General features: G+C 37.5%; 1 protein-coding gene across 1 annotated transcript in view; it reads left to right on the top strand.

Moving 5' to 3' along the window:
* ARHGAP15 (Rho GTPase activating protein 15) overlaps nucleotides 1-21,668 on the top strand; it is a 611,884-nt gene that overhangs the window by 536,761 nt on the left and 53,455 nt on the right. Inside the window, exon 13 of the mRNA XM_059394353.1 lies at nucleotides 14,249-14,354. Within this exon, the coding sequence (XP_059250336.1) occupies nucleotides 14,249-14,354 (106 nt within the window). The remainder of the gene's footprint in view (nucleotides 1-14,248; nucleotides 14,355-21,668) is intronic.

Raw genomic sequence — 21,668 nt, 5'->3', positions numbered from 1 at the left:
TCTCAAGAAAGCTGTGCTATTATAAATCTCTGCGTGGACGAGAATGTCTTTCTGTTGTTTTAACATGCAAAAGATAACATGAGTATGCACACAGTTTGGGACCACAGTTTTCCCCCCTGTAAACAGTAGATACTGCTTTGTTTTATTTTAGAATTTAAGGGAATAAGTCTTGGGAAAGCTTGGATGTTTACTTATTTTGTCTTCTTTTTGTTCGAATATTTGTGGGATTATGCTTGATTTTTATCACTTCAAAGTTTTGCCAAAATCCATCAAAATAGTGTCTATACTCAGTAATGTTTTCTTAGAATCTGGCCATCATTTTAAAGACTGAGATCGGTTTTTTATGCACAGAATTTTGTTTAAATTTTTTTTCTTTGATTGTTGTATATTTTTCAAATGTTCTGATTTCTCCCTCAAGTATACGTATAGATCATAGATAATCTCTCAGTTCTCTGACTTCCAACATGTCTTTTCCCTATCATTTTTATGTTTCCACATACTGGGGAAGCATTTCTATTTTGTTATTTGTATCACTGACCTAATTTTTCTGCAATTTAAAAAGAGTTCTTCTGCATTTTTAGTTTTAGCACTCTTTCCTCACTATCTTTCTCCTTATCATCTTATCCTAGTGTCTTTCCATCTTACCCTATTCTCTCCTTATGGCTTGCTACTTCTTTTCATTAGAATTCTTGATGTTTCCAATTCTATTGAAGATGTTAAATGGTTTCCTATTCACCTCATGGACATTGTGAAAGTTATGCACTTCTGAGCACTGTTCTCTTATCTGAAATGAGTGTTTTTAAAGGTCATGCATGGTTGTACATTCTGTTGTGTTTACTCATCTCAAAAGGTAGAAATGTAACCAACACTTGTGTGTATTGTCTTTGATACCCTGTTTCAGTTTGAATCAAATCCTTGTCTTGGAACTATACTCAGAGGACAAATTGATAATCAGAGCTATTTTATTAAATCTTACCTAGCATATTGAGTATCTTATGGCCCTACCATTCTGATATGGAATTTCCTTTCACTATATTCCTTAATTCACTATACTCTAAAAGATGAAATACATAAACAAGACATCAGAATTCCAAGAATTGATTCCTAACAGATTTTTTTGCCAGTCTCCATCCCTCCTAAGTTTTACAAATGGGACAGCAATTTCTATTGTGATCTGTGCCATTATCAGAGCATCCTTTCTGTCTTCCACTCTCAAGCTCCTCAGTTCTCTTATGAAAGCTGCTATCTCCAAATTGTTACAGGGGAAAAGAAGTCCTAATCTATAGTTAGAAGGGAAAAAGGAAAACTTTCATACTATTCAATAGCTTTAGCTTTGAAGAAAAGAGTGCTGGGGGTAGAGGGGAGGGGGTATGGGTGGCTCAGTTGGCTGAACGTCCACCTCTGATCTCAGCTCATGTCTTGATCTCAGGGTCGTGAGTTCAAGCCCTGCACTGGGCTCCATGCTGGGCATGGAGTCTATTAAAAAATAAAGAGAGAGAAATACAAAGAGTGCTACTCAGTGTTCTAGGCTGGCATAGATCCTGAAACTGATTTTGAAATTAGACTGTTGAAGAGAGGTAAGTTGATTTTTCGTTGTTGTTGTTGTTGTTGTTTTTTCCCTATCTATTTCCAGAAAGTTAAACCCTCTGGTTCAATAGCCCCATAGCAGAGGTGGTCCCAGCACTGGCATTTTCCAATTAAATTTAATCTGTCTCGAAGGAAATTATTCTTAATTCTTTGACACCATGTTGATATCTGTTCCTGTTTATTTTAAGAATTCTAGTCCACTTTCTTTGTATTCAAACATAGCTTGTGACAGGTTTCAAGAGGTGGTTAGATGTTGCTAACCAGATCCCACTTTAAAAAATCAAAAGTCAAGATTTGCATCACCTCTTTTTAGAGGACATCACATTGAAAGTTTGCATTCAAATTCTCCCTTGGAGTGTGACCTCTGCTATGACTTCTTCTTTACATTTGTGTCTTTACCTGGAAATGGTAACAGGTTTGAAAGGAGGATATTTATTTTTAGTCCTGCCATTTGCAAGGCCCTTTGAACTTCTAAGAAGATGCTTAGAATCACAAAATGTAAATCAATCATTTATCATAACTATAGATTTTAAAATCTTATTTTTCCACGTGGGGAATTTTTTTCCATTATCTAAATTACACCTTAGTTCTTTATAAAAAGGTTTTTGGACTTTACACCGCAGGAAAAAAAGTTTCTATTGGCTTGAATTTCTGGTAAGGTGGTGTGCGAATGGCCTCAAGTTATACATTTGCAGAGGAAATACCATCCAGATGCTCAAGTCAGCCTTTTCTTGGCAGACAACTAAGAACCACACGGAAACAGAGTCTAAAAATTTCTAACAAAAGAATTCCACATTCTCTTACCTTTGGAACGGCCATTAATTAAAAGAAACAGTCATATCCCCTGTGTTCAGAGTTTAACTACTATTAATCAGAGTTCACCACACAATTAACACTTTGAACTGATTAGCAAATGGAAATCATAGCAAGAAATTTTGAGGTTAGATTAGCGAGTGGACGTATTCTCTTACCCAACTCCACTATACCTCGTCTTTTTCAAGAAAAAGAAAAATTAAGCACTCCAGTCATAACGAACTGGGCAGATTTTGTTTTTGGTGAGGTGTTTGCCGTTACATATTGCACATAATGTATGGCACCGTTAGGAGGAAAAAATTGGAGTCAAAGTGGCTGGAAAGTTAGGTCTGCTCTGTAGCACTGTGAGATTGTTGACATCTGCCGAGGTTGGAGCGCTCAGTAAGCAGGAAATGGGGTGTCACTCTGAGTGGTAGTTTACCATTATCCTGGCATCCTAATGAAGTGTCTGCAGTGCACAGAGCTTCTGGATGGCATCTTAACGCACGGCTAAGCAAAAGCACTTCTCTCCCTGTCACTGTCATCCATCTGCCTGCACCCTACTGTAGCCAATGGGATGGAACCATGCTACAATGTGCTATAAGCCATTTAGAGTTGCACATTGCATAATCAGTCCCATCAAATATGTAAAAAATGGCTATTATTGGTTATTTTCCTCAAACTCTGGCACCTGGAGTTTGATACATTAAAGTTAAACTTTCCGAGTGCCGTTTGTGCTGTTAATTCCACTTTCCCTCCACTATCTAAATGGGAATGAGTTGCATCCTCATTGTCTTAAGTCCTGTTAATGGATTGAAAGAGTTGTATGAATATTCATTAAAAAACTTCACTGTACATCACACTTGGCGAATTCATCAATTTGCAATATAATGGAATGGTCATTTTCTTTGAGATCACCATTTTTAAGAAAAGGACAAAGAATGAATCAACTCAAATCGCAGATTCGTTGTTTCATCTTAGAGCACATTATTTAGTTTGCAGTGATTGTTTGAGGTCTTTCAATAGATTTCTTTAAAGGCACAGTGCAGTTCACCAAGTACGTTTACATTTTGAAGCTTGTTTTGTCAAAACCAATGATTACTTTTGGTGCTTTAACATTACCTCTGGTGAAACTCTAACGCAGCGGAAAGGAGGATGTCCGTTGTTAGGTGGCATAAGTAGAGTGAGGTGTGTGTAAGCCTCTGGAAACTTCTAGATAGACCGCATATGGTCCTCCAGACATGGCTGCAAAGCAGCTGGGCTCTCATGGCAAGATCTGAGGTGGTAAGATGGCCACAATGTTGAGAAGGAGCTTTCTGTCATAGGCAGGGGCAACAAGAATCTGCCAAAATGGGGCTGGGGTAGGGTTAGATAAACAAGAGGGCATAACATAATTCGGTTGCATCAGGAATTTTTTTCACAGACATTAAAACTATGGTAAACATAACAGCGGGAGGCTTGCTCTGCAGCACAGTGGGAAGCTTAAAGCGTCTGCCTGCGCTGTGCCTGGCTCGAACCACTGCTAGAAGTCTCCGACTTTCATTAGCACTCAACAATTCACCCAGTTCCCCAGAAAAGGAGAAAATCCAAGCAGCAAAGCCCCTGGCTAATTATTGTAAACGCTCCCAGGTTACAGTATTTGGGGGGGCAATAGTGGCAGGAAAATGTTAAACTAGAACAAAAGAGTCATTCTGAAATAGAAGAATAAAAAGCTGGTTTGTTGTTTGTTTGCTTGAAATCAGTGTAGCCTTTTATCCGATTGGGAGGGCAGTGTGTTGGAATATGGGACCACCCCTTTACAAGGAAATTTGAGATGACTGAACCAAAGTGCGCGCAACTCATTTTGAGCAGTAAAAGTACAGGTTAATCTCGCAAATGACCTTCTCCAACCACCCCCTCCCGCAAGCCGCACCCAAATTTATGCAAGCATGTCTCACAGGTCCCCGAAACAGAAACTGTTTCCTTTGGAAGAAATGTGTAATAATACAAAAACTAATGTGTAACCAAATGTAACCAGGACAGCAAACGAATGCACATCCCTGCAAAATACAGCACATCAGTTTCAAGTTTTTATCCCATCCCTTTATGAATGGACTGACTTGAGGGAAAAAAATATATTGTTTTTATCAAAGGGACAGTGGTCTGCGACTGACACCCACAAACATGTAAAATGGGAATTTTTTAATGGCATGTAGGTGTTTATTTTTGCTACATCCAGCCTTGGGAATCTGATTTCTTCATTCATATCCCCCCAGTTGCTGTCAGCATTGCAGCACATCGGCTTTCCTTCATGTGCGAATATTTCTCCAGAACTCATTTGCAAAAGAGTAAAAGCAATATTAAAACACCACATCCAAACCTCTTTTAAACACACAAAGAAATGGGAAAACACATCAGAACTAGACCATTGAGAAAATCCTCCTTTCAAATTTACTGTTTGCTTCACATGCTAGTATAAAATATCCCACCAAGTCCCGTTTGTGATCCATCTGAAACAATCTTGATTTGCTTAAATTGTCACATTCTTCTTGCACATTTCTTCCTAAATGCAAAAATGGCAACGAATTCTCCTCCCTCTTCATTATAAAAGTGCAGAATCTCTGGCTTGTTTATTCCTAATGGAACACTTGAGAAAGAAGAAAATATATAAATATCTCTTTCAGAAGATTAGTTGTCTCATTCTTTTTAAAAGAGAGGATTTGTTCATTTCTTCCCCATGGTAAACAACTCGGGCTTTTCATTGTAATTTTCCATTGTCAAATTAATGCATTTCACTTTACTGACTTGGTCCCGTGTTTCTAAAACATTGCACCTTTTAATATCCTTATTTCTTCTACATAATACATTAATGTGTATCATTAGGACACAGACAAGGATAGGACCTAAGATCCTTTTTAAACAAATTTGTTGGAGGAAACTTCTACTCCATTGTAACTTCCTAAAATAAAGTCTGGAAAAAACTCGCCACCCAACAAAACAAAAGTATATTTCACTCTCCATGAGAGCACATTTCCAAGCTAAGGATTTCAAGCAAGAAATGGCATACGTGTTATAAGTATTTCAAATCAAGCATCAGAAATTTGATCGGATCTACTGGTAAATACTCTATTGACAAGATCAGAAACAGCAATGTCTGGCCACCGAGATGGAAAAGAAAATAAGCAATTAAAACAGCAACAAAAAACAACAACAAAAGTAGATAGTTTATCAACTTTAATTTCTAAAGTACTGTGCAGTCCCTTTACAGAATGTGGAGGAGAGTCTCCTAACTACAATGAAGATAGGTCCATATGTTCACCTACCATATGTATAGTTCTTCAAAAATTATATTAAGGATATTAATGAAAAAAATAGTTAATATTTTCAAGAAACTATAAAGAGGATGAGAGAAAGAGAGAGAGATGGAGAGCAAAGCAAGCTGTGGGAAAAAAAAAAAAAAAAAAAAAAAAAACCTGGGCTCAGCAGCTTTCTGGGGGAAATGGTGAAATGTGACTATGTGATTTATAATGAGAAAAGGTATCTACAACATACAATTTTCTACCTAGCTGCAAATAATAATTCATAGTGATGTCCCTTCCAGATAAAAGACCTTTGCTATGTAGGACCCATGTGGTAAAATGATCATGATAAATGTCAGACCAGTGCAGGTAACGGCTTTACAAACCATTAAGATTAGCTGGCTCTTTTTTCCGATGATAACAGTAACCATGCTGTGACTCTATGTGGTAATAATATCTCAGTCCTGATAAATGCCAGAGCCCGGCAGAGGTGTTTATCATTCCCAGTTCAGAAATGCTGACTAAAGTTACCACATGTTGCCTGTTTTTCTTCTTTTACAATAGTCTCACAATTAAAAAAAAAAAAAAAAGCTGAATCATAAAATTATTTTATTCCCCATTTCTTAAAGGATTTGGACCCTGTGCTATTAACTCTCCATGGTTCTCACTGTCACTGTGTGGCCATGTCAAATGGACTGGCTGGAAAAAAACAGTTCACCATACTAACTACTATCTCCTCTTCAGAGGTCTTTTGCTTAAAATGAATAGTTATGAATATGCTTTAAAAAAAATATATATATATACATATGTATGTATATATATATATATTTAACCTAGAAGACAGCTCATATTTGACTTAATTGTGTGACAGGTCTTAGTTGTTTTTAAGTGAAATTTTTAAAAATCCCCTTAAATTTAATTTATCTACCAAAGGAAGGATGTAAACACATATTAAAAACTTCAAATCTAAAAAAAATTTGTAGGATTTCTATCCTCATGAAAAAATATAAAGATATATTCATATAATATATCTATATTTATATATTCATATAAATAGCTACTTGAATATTTGAAAAGGATTATTGGTTTATGATTAGAAAGACATCAAATGACTCAAAAAGGTAATTCCTGGGTTGTTGTTTTTTTTTTTTTAAGCTTGTAAAAGCAGATATACTTGAATAAGTATAGTTTAAAGAAAATTCTCACAGGAGAACTGAATTTCAAAGAAATAAACTAGTGAGCTTTGTTTTCTCAGCACAGACTATTGCCTGAGGATGAATTAGTATCATTTGTAAGTTACCGAAATATACTTGGCCACCATGACACCTCCAAAATTACTTTGGAAACAAGAAATTCTAGAGAGGAGAATACAATCATGCTTTTCCCGTGAAGATTGCTACTGGGGTGTCAGCCATTGCTTTAGCCTTCAATTCAGACAAAGAGGGGCAATGCTGCTAACCTGAGGAAGAGGGGTGTAAGAGACAGTATTAAGTTGGTGAATTTTAGGAAATACCTTATCCCGAAAAGGGTTGCATCAAAGCAATCATTCCGTTTTTTAAAAGTTACTATTAAAGCTTGAATACTTTTCCCAAAATATTCCTCCCTTAGTGTGAGGTCAATGCCCCTGAAGTCCCTAGAATAGCATGGATACAGTCACATGAAAAAGAAAAGGGGATTTTTATTTTACTACTTTCCTGAATGTATTGGGGGAATGTTAAGAATATATGAAGAAGTTAAGAATAATAATTCTAAGGCCTTCAGAAAATGATTAAACAAATTTTTACATTTGTTGATTTAATATTAAGTACATTTCTCAATTATTGTGAATTTTTTTTTTTTTTTTAATGGGCTACCACGTCAGAAGCATTTTGAGTTTAACAACCAACTTAAAGGATCCCTTCAGTCAGGAGAAACATATAAACTTCACTGATACTTATATTATGATGTGTCTTAAATTTAAATATCTCTAATGACGTATTTTGTGTTGTATCTGCCCCCATGGGCTGTCAAATGACAGAAGTCAGGGATCAAGCTTGTATCTGCCACAGGTTGCACACAGCTCTTAATTAATATTTTGTCTTCAACCATGTACACATGTATGTGCTCAATACTCTAAAAAATTATTTAAGAACTCGTTTTTTTTTTTTTTTTGATTTTCTAATTATTCACTGCCAGAGAGTAGGAGTGGAGGTGGAAAGAAATCACGGCTGCACTTAACAAGATTAGGCTTGTTCCCAGCAGCATGCTCTGGATGGCCTGCCTCCCTCCGCACAATGATCAGAAATGGCCTCCAGAAATGATGCACGCCATTATGCTGAAGCTTTCCTCACAGGTTAGGTAATCCATGGTCTTATGGCAATCAATTGGCCATAATATTTTTATTACTGACATTTATTAACTATGGAGAGTTATTTCACCTTTACAGTTCCTCCTAAAAGCCTTCTTTATTCAAACATCAGACAAAATATTAATATCTCCTAGAAGTAGAAGCCAAATACAAGTGTGTCAGTGAGGTGATTTATTCTGAATTCTCTGATAATTCGTGCTACAGAAAGAAAGAGGTCTTACCTGAGTCAAGTCGATGCAGTTTCTACCATGTCTTTCCTGCCCTGCAAGCTACAGACCTCTGCTCTCAGTTTGAACTGGTATGGGCTTTTGGGGGGTTTAAGGCATGTAAAGCTTCAAGAATTCAAGCAACATATCATATGATGCCCCAAAACATATAGCAGAACATGAATTCTCAGATAGTTCTTTCAGACTCCTTCATGATATGTAACTTCCCATATTTTAAAACAAGAGTTTGAAGTATATGTCTTTTTGCATGGATTTATGAGTCCTGAATTTGCTCCCAGTTGTCCTGTCCCTAAAGTGAATGTAAGTTTAAAAAAAAAAAAAAAAAAAAAAAAAGTATCAAGCAATTGTCATGACTTGGATGATTCCTCAACACCTAACTCAAGTTTTATAATTAAAGACATATCCTCAAAGGCCTGTATTCAGTTGTAGAGTACACTAAAAAATAAAGTGTTGGGGTGCCTGGTGGCTCAGTGGGTTAAAGCCGCTGCCTTTGGCTCAGGTCATGATTCCAGGGTCCTAGGATCAAACGCCGCATCGGGCTCTCTGCTCAGCAGGGAGCCTGCTTCCTCCTCTCTCTCTCTGCCTGCCTCTCTGCCACCTTGTGATCTCTGTCTGTCAAATACATAAATAAAATCTTTTTAATAAATAAATAAAGTGTTAATTGAAGATGCCCATTCATCCTATAAGCCAGGGCAGTCTCTCCCTAAATTCTGAAATTGTCATGATACAAAAAATATAAATTGATTTGAAACTCAATTGCTTTCTTCCAAATGTGGCCTTAAACTGTAAGTGACTACTATTTTTTCCATACAGGATGCATTATACATCCCAGAATAACATTCAGAAGCAGAAGAGTTGAGATATTGCTGACCTTTTTAAAGCAAAGGGCTACAGTGTCCTTTAAGAATTTCAGATAAATAGAATGAGTAGTGCTACCAATATATTGGCTGCTGCGAGAATTTTGTCTTTTCTTCCTCTGGGTGAACCTATATAACAAAGAAGAACTAATTCTGGAATATGACTTAACAACATGTGGTTAGAAAGAAGTTAAGAATAATAAATGCATGGATGGTAAGGCCAGAAAAGTCTCCAGGGATCACCAGGTCCAGAGTGCACTGTACTGCACAGAACTCTTTCCATCATTGTATAACTTTATCTTATCTCTTTGCAGAAAAGGCATTTGGTTGTAAATGTCCTTGTTTTAGTAGCAACATTTCATGCAGACAAATGTAAATGTAACTACCATAAACTATATTTTTTTTAAAAATGTGTCCTTAAAACCATGAATCAGGGCAAAACTATAAAGCCATACCCTTATCATATCATTAAAGGCTATTTCACACCATGTAAGAGCTGTAACTTCTCTAAGGAGCCTGGAGTTGTTTATGAAGAAGCTCATTTACAACAGAGCTTGGTGAGGTTTGAGATTATGGGGCCAAGTGGGTGAGCGATGGGCAGTAGGAAGATCATTTACTATTTTAATGATATGCATCTGCATTATATGTATTTTTGCGTAGACATTCTTTGCCACATAATGGTGGCAAAAAAAGAAAAGAAAAAGCACTGTGGGAGGATTTTGTGTGCAGTTAGAGCTGAAGTTATATTCACTGTTTAGAGACTGGCAAGGTGGCTAGGATATGGGTTGAGAGCTAAAACAGAGGTATTAAAAAGCATTCAGTAGATACAAAAATAAGTCATCAGGGAATGAAGTTAGGAGCAAGAGTGAGAGAAAGGGAGAAGAATTATGGAGTTCCCTATTATTAGAATTATTTTGTCTCACAATTTTCCTAAGAGATTCTCTAATTCTCCATGAGGAAAAACTTCTCCCCCTCCTTCAGGTCATAATGCAAAAAAGTCAGAGATAAGTCAGAGTCTTCTCAAAACTCTCAGTACTTCACAATAATGAGAAACCATATGCTGAAGGAGAAATATTAATAGAAAAATGCTGTCTTTCAGATGCTCAGTGAATCAATTGAAGACAGTTGACACATCTTTAGTAAGCTGTATATGAATCTTAGCTCATTAACCAGTCCTGTATTATGTATGCAGATTCCCATTCCTTATATGACACATCAATAAACCATATCTGAAAAAGTGTCATTTCGATTTTAATGTAACCAATTGTATTTTTAGATGTCCCTCCACTTAGAAGTGTTTGTGCTGATTTCCTGATTTCATAAGCTATGGAAAAATGGGTGTGGTATCGATTTGAATGGGAAACCACTGCCTTCCTATAACCTTTTCAAAGATTTTATTCTGATTATGTTGTAAGGAAAGCTAATTTCTCTTCCTTAATAATCTTTGAGATTTCTCTGAACCATTGTTCAGTTCCCCCTTCAGTACTGAAATATAACTTAGCCACAGACTTGTGTGTACCACTATTCAATTGTGGAATTTCTCAAGTATGTGTGAAACTAGAGAAAGAGGGAAAAAAAATATTCTTATAAAAAAGCCTTCATGTAGAATGTTTCTTATAAGCGGATATGGGAACCACCATAGACTTTTATAAGGATTCTTAAATATAACTGAACTGCTCACCAATCAGTCATCAGCTTCCGGTGATCGCAAAGTACCAAGTGCATTGGGAAGTGTCAGGCTACCATAGCAATTGAATTGTCACCCACGGGCACCAGCTCAGTTCCAGGATCAGCAACTACATTTGGAATGGTCACTGCAACCAGAGAGAATGCTCACTGCTGAAAATAAAAGGTGAACCAGACCCAGCATGGGCCTCAAAAAAGGTGAAGGGGAGGAAAAGGATGAATATTTACAGAGTATTTACTTTTCACTGGTCATTGTGCTAGGTATGTTACATACTATCTTGTTGAATCCATAAAACGGGCCTTTGAGATATTATTCAAAGAAAATGAGAACTTGTCCCAGACCACACAGCTAATAAAAAGCTGTTACAGAATTCAAACCAAGGTCTGTGTATTCCAATCCATGTTCATATCTTCCATTTACTCGCTAATACCTTATTCTTTTACTTAACCCGCTATATGCCAGGATAAGAGCTGTCTAGCTTTCTAGGAAAACTCTCAGCTAAATGGGAGAACTTGACAGGCATTCAAGCCATAGAAATACCATGTGAAATGTTGTATAAATAGAATGTCCTAAGTGCAATGCAACACAGAAGAGGGCAAAGGGACTCTGTCTAGGGAAGTTCGTTGTTCTCTTACCTAATGGTTAAACAAACTTTATTAAAGTTTTAATTCCTGCTCAAAATATTTGCAAATCCAAATATTTCCAATTAAGCAACCTCCAACCTTTCTTAAACCAGAGTCATATGTTCCCTAAAACTGAGGTTCGCTGGATGTAACTGTTTAAGACCACTCTCCACTTATCGTTTTTCAAACTTAATTTATGGCTGCTATCACTGTAATCTCCAGTGTTAACTGATCCCTTTTTTGGAGGCTTTGACATTGATCTGATCATTACTTTGGCAAGAGATTTCAGTGAAATTGGAAAGGTTTCCTCTCCTCTCCCAACATCATTTTTATTGTTTGAACCAAGTGGTTCACCAGCAACTCGGGTAAATTATACTAGTAACATCAGGCCAAACTATGCAGATTGTAACCACCTTGTGAATACTTAAATGTGTGTATATGTATTTGTATATTGTGTGCATATATATATATGTATATATATATATATATATATATTTTTTTTTTTTTTACATAGAATCAGTGGTGTGGGTATTAGTTTCAGATGACTAGATACAAAGTATCCATATAGCCCTAAGAAACTTTGCCCTGGACATCCTATACCAATTTCACTCTCATCTTTTTTGAGTTGTATTACATATTTTCCCAAGTTGGTTATACCCCATAATATCCAACTGGTCCTATGAAGCATCACATTGTCTTAAACATCATTAAGCTACAAAGGGGCTTTCTACCCTTTTGACAGAAAGATTTTATCTGTTGTCTGCTATGATGTTGCAACTGGCTTTTCTTTTCCTTTCTCTTTCTTTTCTTTTCCTCTTTTTTTTTTTTTTTAATTTCTCTCTCCCCCCGGCCCCCCATCACTTTCATTTGCAGTTGTCCAATCCATATTTTGTTGGAACTCTTCTAAGAATAACTGCAATTTTGAAAGCTCTGACTGTGGGAGGCATTATTTATAGGCCTTTGTGGTTTTGGGAGGAAGAAGAGAAGTTTCCAAGGCAGAGTTCTACTAGGAAGATTGCCCCCCACTCCGCTTTAGCCAAATACCATCTTTTGCAGGATATTTTCCTATAATTCCTTATTAAAAGTTTCTTTTGCAACAGTGTATTTTAAAACTGCCAGTTTCTGAACTAACTCTTTCTTCCCCACTATGTAAAGTTTATATACCAAGTAACAGGTGATAATGAATTGGGCTTTGGGGAGCATGTCATATTAGGAATTAGGCTTTAGTATAAGAGACTTGTCTTCAAAATCTTCAGTACACTCTGGCTGATTTTCTTACGTTAAAGAAACTCAGAGACGGAGACTACAGGACTGGTCGGACTGCCCCACAGATTCAGGGACGTTCCTTTTAGTTGTATGTTCTACAACACATCCAGAAGGATGGCACACCATTCCATCTACATTCTGGGGAGCAGAGTAAACTGGCTACAGACTAAATCAGCTCCCTGCATAGGGCCTCACCAGAAGTTCCTTCTATCGCTTTGACCAAAGGCTTTTTGGCCAGACGTGGTCACATGGTCGCTCCAGCTGCCAAGGAGGCTGGGAAATGACCTCTTTTAGCCAAGTACCTTGCCATCCCCTCAACAATGTATTGTCTTGCTAAGGAAGGAGAGGATGAATATTGGGTGGGTGTGTACCTTATGTATTACCACCGTACATAGTCTTTTCCAAAAGTGACCTCTTAAGGATCACTACAAGCTCTGTGCTAGAGGTTAGAGATAGAATCTAGAAAGGAAATGAACCCAAGTCAATGTATATAAAGTTTTTAAGTTCATTCAATAATTATAGTTCTAAGTCCTGGTTAAAATTATGGTGAGATGAATTCTCTAGGTGCTAAATAAATCGATTCTTATTATGCCATTCATGCCTATAAAGGCAAAAAGAAACAAAGTGAGGGAAAGAAATCTATGTGGTATGTAGTTTTAAACAACTTCTTATTTTTTAAAATGCATATGACTAGTTATTATGCTTTCAGTTTATATTTTTTGTGCTTTTTTTTTTTTTATTTCATAGCCAAAACAAAATGTGTTAGGGAGAAAAGACAACACATAGTAATAACAAAGATTATTTCCCCTTCCACAAAATCAAGTGAACAATAGAATATTGGTAATTGAATCACACTGTATCCTCATCTGTTTGTTTCCCATTGCTGCTATAACGAATTATCACAAACTCAGTGGCTTCAGACCACATGAATTTTTTATCTTACATTCCTGGAGGTCTAAAGTCTGAAACCATCTTCACTGGGAAGACATAGAGGTGTTGGTAGCCCTGTGTTCCTTCTGGGGGGGTTCTCCTTCCTTGCCTCTTCCAGTTACTAGAAGCTGTCTTACTACTATCACTCCTTAGCCCACGGCCTTTCATCACATAGCCATTTATCCTTGTGTTTACATTGCCACGTCATTTTTTTCTCTTTTCTTTTAACCACCTTTGTGATTATACTGGTGCCACTCAGATAATCCAGAATAATCTCCCCATCTCAGAGTCCCTAATTAAATCACTTCAGCAAAGTCCCTTTGGCCATAGAAGACAACATATTCACAGGTTTCAGAGATTAGGGCAAGGATGTCTTTGGAAAGCCATTCTTCACCTTACCCCATCTTTTAAAATAGTAAAGCATTTATTAAACTGATCCACTACCTGATCTTAACAAGATTATATCAAAGCCACACTGTTGCTCCTTCATATAGCTATGATCTACATCAGAGTTCAAATAAAGAAACTTCATGATAATGGTGTTGAATATACCTATTCTCTTTGGCTGCTGACTAAGTCTTTGTCCAAATTCTCCTAAGAAAATTCCTTCATGCAGTTATGAAATCTCATTCTTTTCCATTTTTTTTTTTTCAGAAAAGCAAGACTACAACACAAGAATTGAAACTATAAAGACTCTTGTGCAAAAACTCCCTCCACCAAATCGTGACACCATGAAAATCCTGTTTGGACATCTAACTAAGTAAGTTGTAAGGGTTTCTGGTGGGATCCTCATATTCTCATTTTTTACATAAGCAAGTATTTAATTTCAAACCACTGAGACAAGATTTTCCAAAGGCATCCATCTCAAATTTTCCCCTTAGCTAATCTAAGTATTCTCACAGAAGCTGGAGAATGCACTAGAAGTAGGAAGGAGAACCTACAAAAGGAACTCCTAAAATAAGTTATTTTTTCTGTCTTTTCAAAGAGTAGATATTTGTTGATTCATTGTCATAACTTGACCCGGAGCCCTAGGGTGGACCATCTTTACTTTGTCATCTAGTATAAGGGAAGAGCATGAAATAATTCCTACATGAGAGCAAAACATAGCTTCATCATGTACAAAATGCTATGGCCACAAATAAGTTACTTACACTATCTGAGATTCAGTTTGCTCATTTGTAAAAGATTGATTCTGATTGATAAGGTGCTATTCATGTAAAAAGTTAAGATAAGAGTATGAAGGCAGAAAAAAACAAGACATGTAAAGGCCCAGGGGTCCACAGAACTTGATGTATTCAAAAAACAGAAAGCATGCCAGGATGGCTAAAGCTTAATGAACTAGGGTTGGTTGGGGTAGGAGTTAAGGTCATAGCTATTAGACTGACTGGTGTCAGATCACAAAGTTTCTTGTGGGCCTCACAGAGAGATTTCAATTGTATTCTAAGTACAATTACAAACCATAAAGAGTGCTAAATTGAGGGAGTATAAGAGGTCACTCTGGCGGCCATGTGGAGAATGGATTACAAAATGGAAGCAGGGAGATATACCTGTAAGGTGGCAACCATGGTGGTCCAGACCAGAGGCAATGATAGCTTATATGGAGTCCTTAAAGAGATTAACTGGTGACGGGTCAGGTTGGATCTGCTGCTGGTCAGAATGCAGTTGGAAAAGGAAAGGTGAAATCAAGCATGTGCCTTAGGGTTTGGGCTTGGGCAAGTGAAAAATGGCAGTACAACACAGATGGGTTGAATAGGAAGAGGAGACTGGAAAACTCCATTTTGGATGCATTAATTTTGAAATGAATGTTATTCAATTGCTCTCTGTTAGCACCTTCTTTAGATAAGGCAGAGTGCAATATAAGCGATGAAGTTTTAGCTTTCACCATATACTTATAGTAACATTGAAGCCGGATAGAGTGTCAAATAGACTGGACAATTTTGCTTTTGTGAGACTTAACCTCCTTGAGCACCCATTCCTTGGGTTAAATCATTCCTACAGATTGTTGAAATGATCCATTATGTGATTTTTTTTATCTGTGAATTTAATACATATAATTGCACACACAGAAAACTTAAGCAATAGTGGTGTTTATAGATTAAAAAGAGAAATTTGCCTACTGGTTACTCTTAGCCTTCTGAGGAGAAGTAACTAACATTTTTGTGTCCATGAGTATACACATATAAACATATGTATATATGACTGTTATTGCATTCAACTTTATCATACTGCACTGATGGCTCTGCAATATTTTGCAACTCACGGACAGTCTTCCATTTTATTAGACAGACTTACGTGACTCACTAATGATGACATGACATTCCATAGTGCGGGTAGTCCATAATTTGCTTGATCAGTCACTGCATTAGGGAACATGCTTTAATATAATCCGTCATATTAGTTTCTTTCTTATTTACCCCAGAGGAGAATGTGTGCCAAAGTTCAGACCATCCCTTACTGCTAGAGTGTCCCTTCTTATCACCTCCATACACTGGCTATAATGGGAAACCTAGTGTGACTTAGTGAGAGGAACTTGATTGGACTTTAAGGAAACAAAGAGAAAGCTCTAGAGTCAAATCCCTGTTCTATACTCCTTTTATGATCTCAAGAACATAAAATCAGATTAAATAATATCAATCATACCTTGTGGTCATGAGAATTAAATGAGATAATGCATATAAAATGCCTGGCACAAGGTAATAAGCATTCCTCAAATGTAAATTCTTTTCCCATAGGATCCAGATATATCATGAAAGAGGTTTCAGATTACGAGTACATACTGGAGTGCTTATGCTAGTAACTTTAACTGGACAAAGTCATAAAACAAATGGAAAAGTATACTCTTTAATGCTATGTAGTACTTAGTCTTGGAGATCTTGAGAAATATCCATTACTCGGTCTCAATTATTCCTGTTTTTTTCCCCCAACTGAACAAACAGTTATAAAAGTGAAGAAACTTAGAGTCAGCTAAATCCGCCTTCGAAAAAAATAAAACACACAGATGAAAATCCATCCAATTAAGAACCTTGGCAGGATGAGAATTGTCCACCTTCAGGCCACGCCATCCCATTATTATACCACCTTCACTGCATTCACATCACACGATATTTCATTACAAATGAGGAGAAAAGTGTTCCTTGCTAGTCACCAACCTTTCTGGAGTGGTGTGACCATATTCCGCCCTGCACTGATTTGTAAACTGGGTTTAATTATGCACAAGTGTGTGCACATGATTATATCTTGTTCATCATGTTTTGCTAAGTTTTTTGATTAACAGCCAATTGTGGCATGTCACGAAAGCTGAGAAGACTAAATAAGAAGATTGTTTAATAGGAATTTAAAAATATTCATGTTTGAAAGAATCATTAGAATGTTTTCCTTAGTCCTGATGCATTTGGTAGTTCTTCACAAAATGTACCGTCAACACTTGTATGTAGTGTTTATTTCAAGTTGTTGCAAATATATATATTTTGAAGTTTGTTTAGTGAGGGTCAGGGAATGTAATGAAGTGCCAGAAATTCCACTTGACCTACGTACTCTGTAGCCAACAGAAGAGAACTCCATTTTTGCACAGCACTGAATTAAACGTTCCCTTGAAAGCAGAGCAACTACCAACTGAGAAAGCTCAATACAGCCCAATTGGACTACAGGGTGGATGTCTATCCTGTCAGCAAAAGCCAGAAATTGTAAAGGGCTGTGAATCCATTAAGCATAAGATTACACAATGGCTACCGGGCTGAATAGTCTGAGTCCAGGGTCCTCATTCTTGATCAAACTCAAGGTCAAGTTCTATACTTCTGCTGTGATAACATGAGACCAGAAACTCAGAATAAGCTATCATCTCAAAATGCCATCAACCAGAAACCTTTATTAATAGCCACTTTCACAAATTGACATTACAGTGATAAGTACTGTAAGGTCCTGTAGTACCTTCTGAATCATCACATAAATGGCAAGTTCTATCTCTATAAAATATGTGTCAAGTGCATTTTCCTTTAGCCTGCTTCTTTGGAAAGGCAGAGAGGCAAAGTGAAGATGAAGTTAATGAGGAAGGAGGACCTAGAAAGATAAGGTTTAGTTGCTGATGGGCAGTAGTTAGAGATAAAAAGCCAGGCAAAGGAGTTACACAAGCAATAGAGAACCACTGAAACTTTATCTATGGGACACGTGTATGATGTGCTCAGTGTTTATGGAAGTAGTCCAACAACAGAGTGTAGGGTGAACAAGATAGAAGGAGAAAAGAACCCAGGAGGCCACATGGGAGTTGTGGTTGTATTAGAGTGATGAACATCAGATGGAAAGACATGGCCTAAATCTTGAGAATTTTCAGAGGAAAATCCCATGCAATGTTTATCTCTCTCATTTCTTTATCCCCATATCCAATCAGCCATGGAGTTAAGTCTCGGGTTTCAATGCTGGGTGCTTGTGAGAATAGTCCCTCGGACAACAGTAATAGTAATAGTAATAATGATACAAAAAGAGTGTACAAGGGTGCATACTTCTTTTCTTTATTATGAAAATACAGAGGAAAAGGAAGATGAGGTTATTGAAAACTAATCAAATAGGATGAAGCCCATTCTGTTGAATATATATTGAATTAAACCCTTTATATGCTGCTAGTTAAGATGTACCAACCGGCATGATGGGAAAGCCATATATGCAATATATCTCAAGAATAAAAACCTTTCAAATCTTCCTGTCTTTTGAGCCAGTCATCTTAAGTAATGTGGAGGCAGTTTCACGTGCAGGTAAAGTTACTTATGACAGTTCTATTTGCACTGGCAAAACCTTGGGAATAACCTAAGTGTCCAGTGATAAGGAAGGTTATATAGACCATGATGCATCATATCAGCTTAGTGAAATGTAGTTCATAGATAATGGGGTTTTTTTCCTTAATTTGGAGATGAGTTAAAGTCAGGGGTACAATTTTTATGTAATCAAAAAGAGTATAACTCAATATGTAGGAAACTTGTGCGTCTGGAAAAGACTAAAAATTTTTGTTGAGATGTCAATATTTCTCTCTTAGAGTCATTAAGTTATGAGAGTTTTTCCCCATGTGTTGCTTCTGCTCGCCTAATAATGGGATAGAAGGCAATATTGGGGTTAAGAAAACAGGTAAAGAGGGTAGGCTTTGGAGTTAGGCAGACCTGAATGTGAGTCTTGGCTCTGCTATTTGTGGAAGGTATGACTTCAAACAAATCACCTCTAAGCTTTCATTTTCTCATCTGTAAAATGGAGGTCATAATAGAACCTATTTCTCTGGTGAGGAGTAAGTGAATAGTGTTTAAAAAGAGTCTCACACAGTACCTATCACTTGCTGTGTTCTAAATAAACATTATACATCAGCATATATCATTTTTATAGGGAAAGAGAGAGAAGATAATTTTTTAGTAAAATAAATGTAGGAGGGATTATTGAAGCTGGGTCGACAAATTTCCTGGCTTCCAGAAGATTTTTTATTTCATCACAGAATCTTTTTCTGAAACCTGAGTCCCCACGCAGGCCTGACTCACCCAGTTTCCTCTAGTTCCAGTGAGGCTAATTTCACCTGTTTGACCAACCGTATGACATCCCACACCAGGCCCAATCCCGTGTGAAATGCCCAGACCAACTCTACACTGTCCTTAACTCTCCATCAACCTGATCTGCATCTTGACCCATGTTTGCAGTTCACACTACTTTTACCACTGAAGTGGTAGCTCGCTACGGTCGTCTGCTCTACCTCAAGTCTCAGGCCGGTGTGAGGAGTTTGGAGATAGGGCACAGGTCTACTCTGCTTCTTGTCCAGAGCCTCCCCTGTTACAGCAGTTTCCTAAAAGACAGATCTCTTGCCTTGTAGTCTTACTTATCATATGATTCTCACAGTGAGAATTTCCTGCCAGACAGCACAGCACACTGCCTTCGTGGGAGCCTGGGAAGTGAGACACATTGAAGCATGGAGGGCCTTATCCTGTGCCTCCAACAGCCTGTGTAAACACTCCTAGAATCCTATCAACTATATATCTACCTGATATGCGGTACTGGTCTTTTGAAGTTCTGGCATTCCAGTTGCCATTACCATGAGTAAGGTGCTCTAGCAATGGCTGCAGTCTTTCCCCACAGTTTTATTTCCAGGATAAAAAAAATACATGAAATGTACAGCAGAAAATTTAGAAGTAAATACAAAAAGTATTCCCACCAAGCTAAACTGAACTCATTAGCCAGATTAACTTTGTGGCATGAGTTTTGGAAGCCAAAACAATCTCACATTTTTGAGTGAGGGAGCACATTAAAAAACATTCAGTTCCCACGTAGGGATGCATTGTTCAGAGAAAGTCAGAATGTCTTAGAAATGGGTGGCTGTTAGAAATGACTAATGCCATTCACTGATTTTCAAAAATAGTTTTGGAAGAATATATTTGCTGCAGACTTGGGACGCAAATAAATATTCTTATAGGAGGCTTGTGCTTTGTAAAATAGGTTGAAAAGAAAGCTAAAAAATCTTCCCTGTTGCATTGACTCTAAGAAAATCACCCAGCTGTTCATAGAATTCCAAGGTGAAGGAATGATATGGCTGAATAGACAAATCTCATGGAAACATGCCAGTTGAATGCCTTGTTGAAAGGCAAAACTGTTGGGCTGTGGCTATTTTGTGAGAGTAAACTGATATTTAAAGCCTCTCTGTGGTCTTCATGGGTGTTAAATAAAATATTCTACAAGAGCATGTCAGAAGCAACTCCAAGGATGATGACCTAGAAATGTAAGTGTTGCATGAGGAAACAATGGTAAGGAAATAATTCAACCACCCTGACTTTAAAATGGCACAGTGAGCACTTCTGATATGGCCGGGGGGGGGGGGGGGGGATGACACATGGCTAAGGAATGAACTTGAAAGCCCATGAGTTCTTATCCTTCTCTCTGGTCTTCAAGAGCAATGGCTGGTGAAGCTCTCTGCCTCCCATCAAGGCCTCCGAGTGCTCAGCTGTGGTGTGCTTTGGAGCACGCTATGTTTTTCTGTCCTGTCTTCTGGCACTCCACCCTTTTTCTGTACACTTTGTTCGCTCACCCAACCATAATACCTGATAGCCAACGACTTGCAGGCCATGGGTATTTTTACTGGAAAATGAGGAACCTGTACAAATTGCTATTTTCTCTTTTCTCTCTTTTTCCTTTTCCGTGTGTGTGTGTGTGTGTGTGTGTGTGTGTGTGTGTTTACCCCTGAGGGACAAAGGCTGCAAGTCGTTTGAAATAAGCCAGAAGTCTAATAGCTCCTTTGCTTGTGTATTTGAAATGGCACCCTAATCACTTTGAAGAGCTAATGTACTTCCTATGGGTCTGAAATATCTCAACTGGACTCCCGTGGCAGAATTTGGCCTGGTAGTTAAGAAAATTAATTACTCTGATCGTGAGGATGAAGCAATAGTTCCCAACTCCCTGTAGTAATCATTAAAATGTCATCTACTTAGGAGACATCTTGGCACAGGATTTATAAGGTTTGTGAGCTGGGGACTAAGGTTCAATGATCCTTCCAGTGGTGGATCCTTGTTTTGGAGGAAGGCTTTGGGAGATAAGGTTTTTAAGACAGCAGTGAAATTATTACTTTAGATCTTTTAATTTAACATTTGAATGGTAACATTAGCCACTGAATAATAGGAAACAAAACAAAACTTAAAATGACTACTGCTCATTTGTCACTGTGTTCTCTGTGGTTAGTGGTGGTCCATCCCATGGGGGTATTTCCCTTATAAGAGGTACATTTTTTAAGTTGTCCCATCCTTCTCCACTATGAAACTTGGCCTTCTACCTAATGGAAAGAACCAGGGATCTGGAATCAAAAGACATAGGCTCAAGTCCCAACCTCAGCCCTTAGAAACTACAACATTAAGAAAACCTTTTAATGTCTTTAACCCTCCCTTTTGGTCATGTGTGAAATAGGTTGAATAAATTCACACTTATGAAAATGTTTGTCAGCTGTGAAATCCTGTCTATTCCTTTAGAAAGTCTTAAATGAGTTCCCACTATATTCCAGGTACTGGACTGGGTCATAGGTTGGCCAAGTATGGTCTGCTCTTGAGCTACATACAGCTTGCTTCCTGTT

Source organism: Mustela nigripes, chromosome 3 (genome assembly GCF_022355385.1).
Source record: "Mustela nigripes isolate SB6536 chromosome 3, MUSNIG.SB6536, whole genome shotgun sequence".
NCBI classification, from domain to species: Eukaryota; Metazoa; Chordata; class Mammalia; order Carnivora; family Mustelidae; genus Mustela; species Mustela nigripes.
The sequence above is the reverse complement of the archived record's forward strand: the minus strand, read 5'-3'. Positions and strand labels throughout refer to the sequence as shown.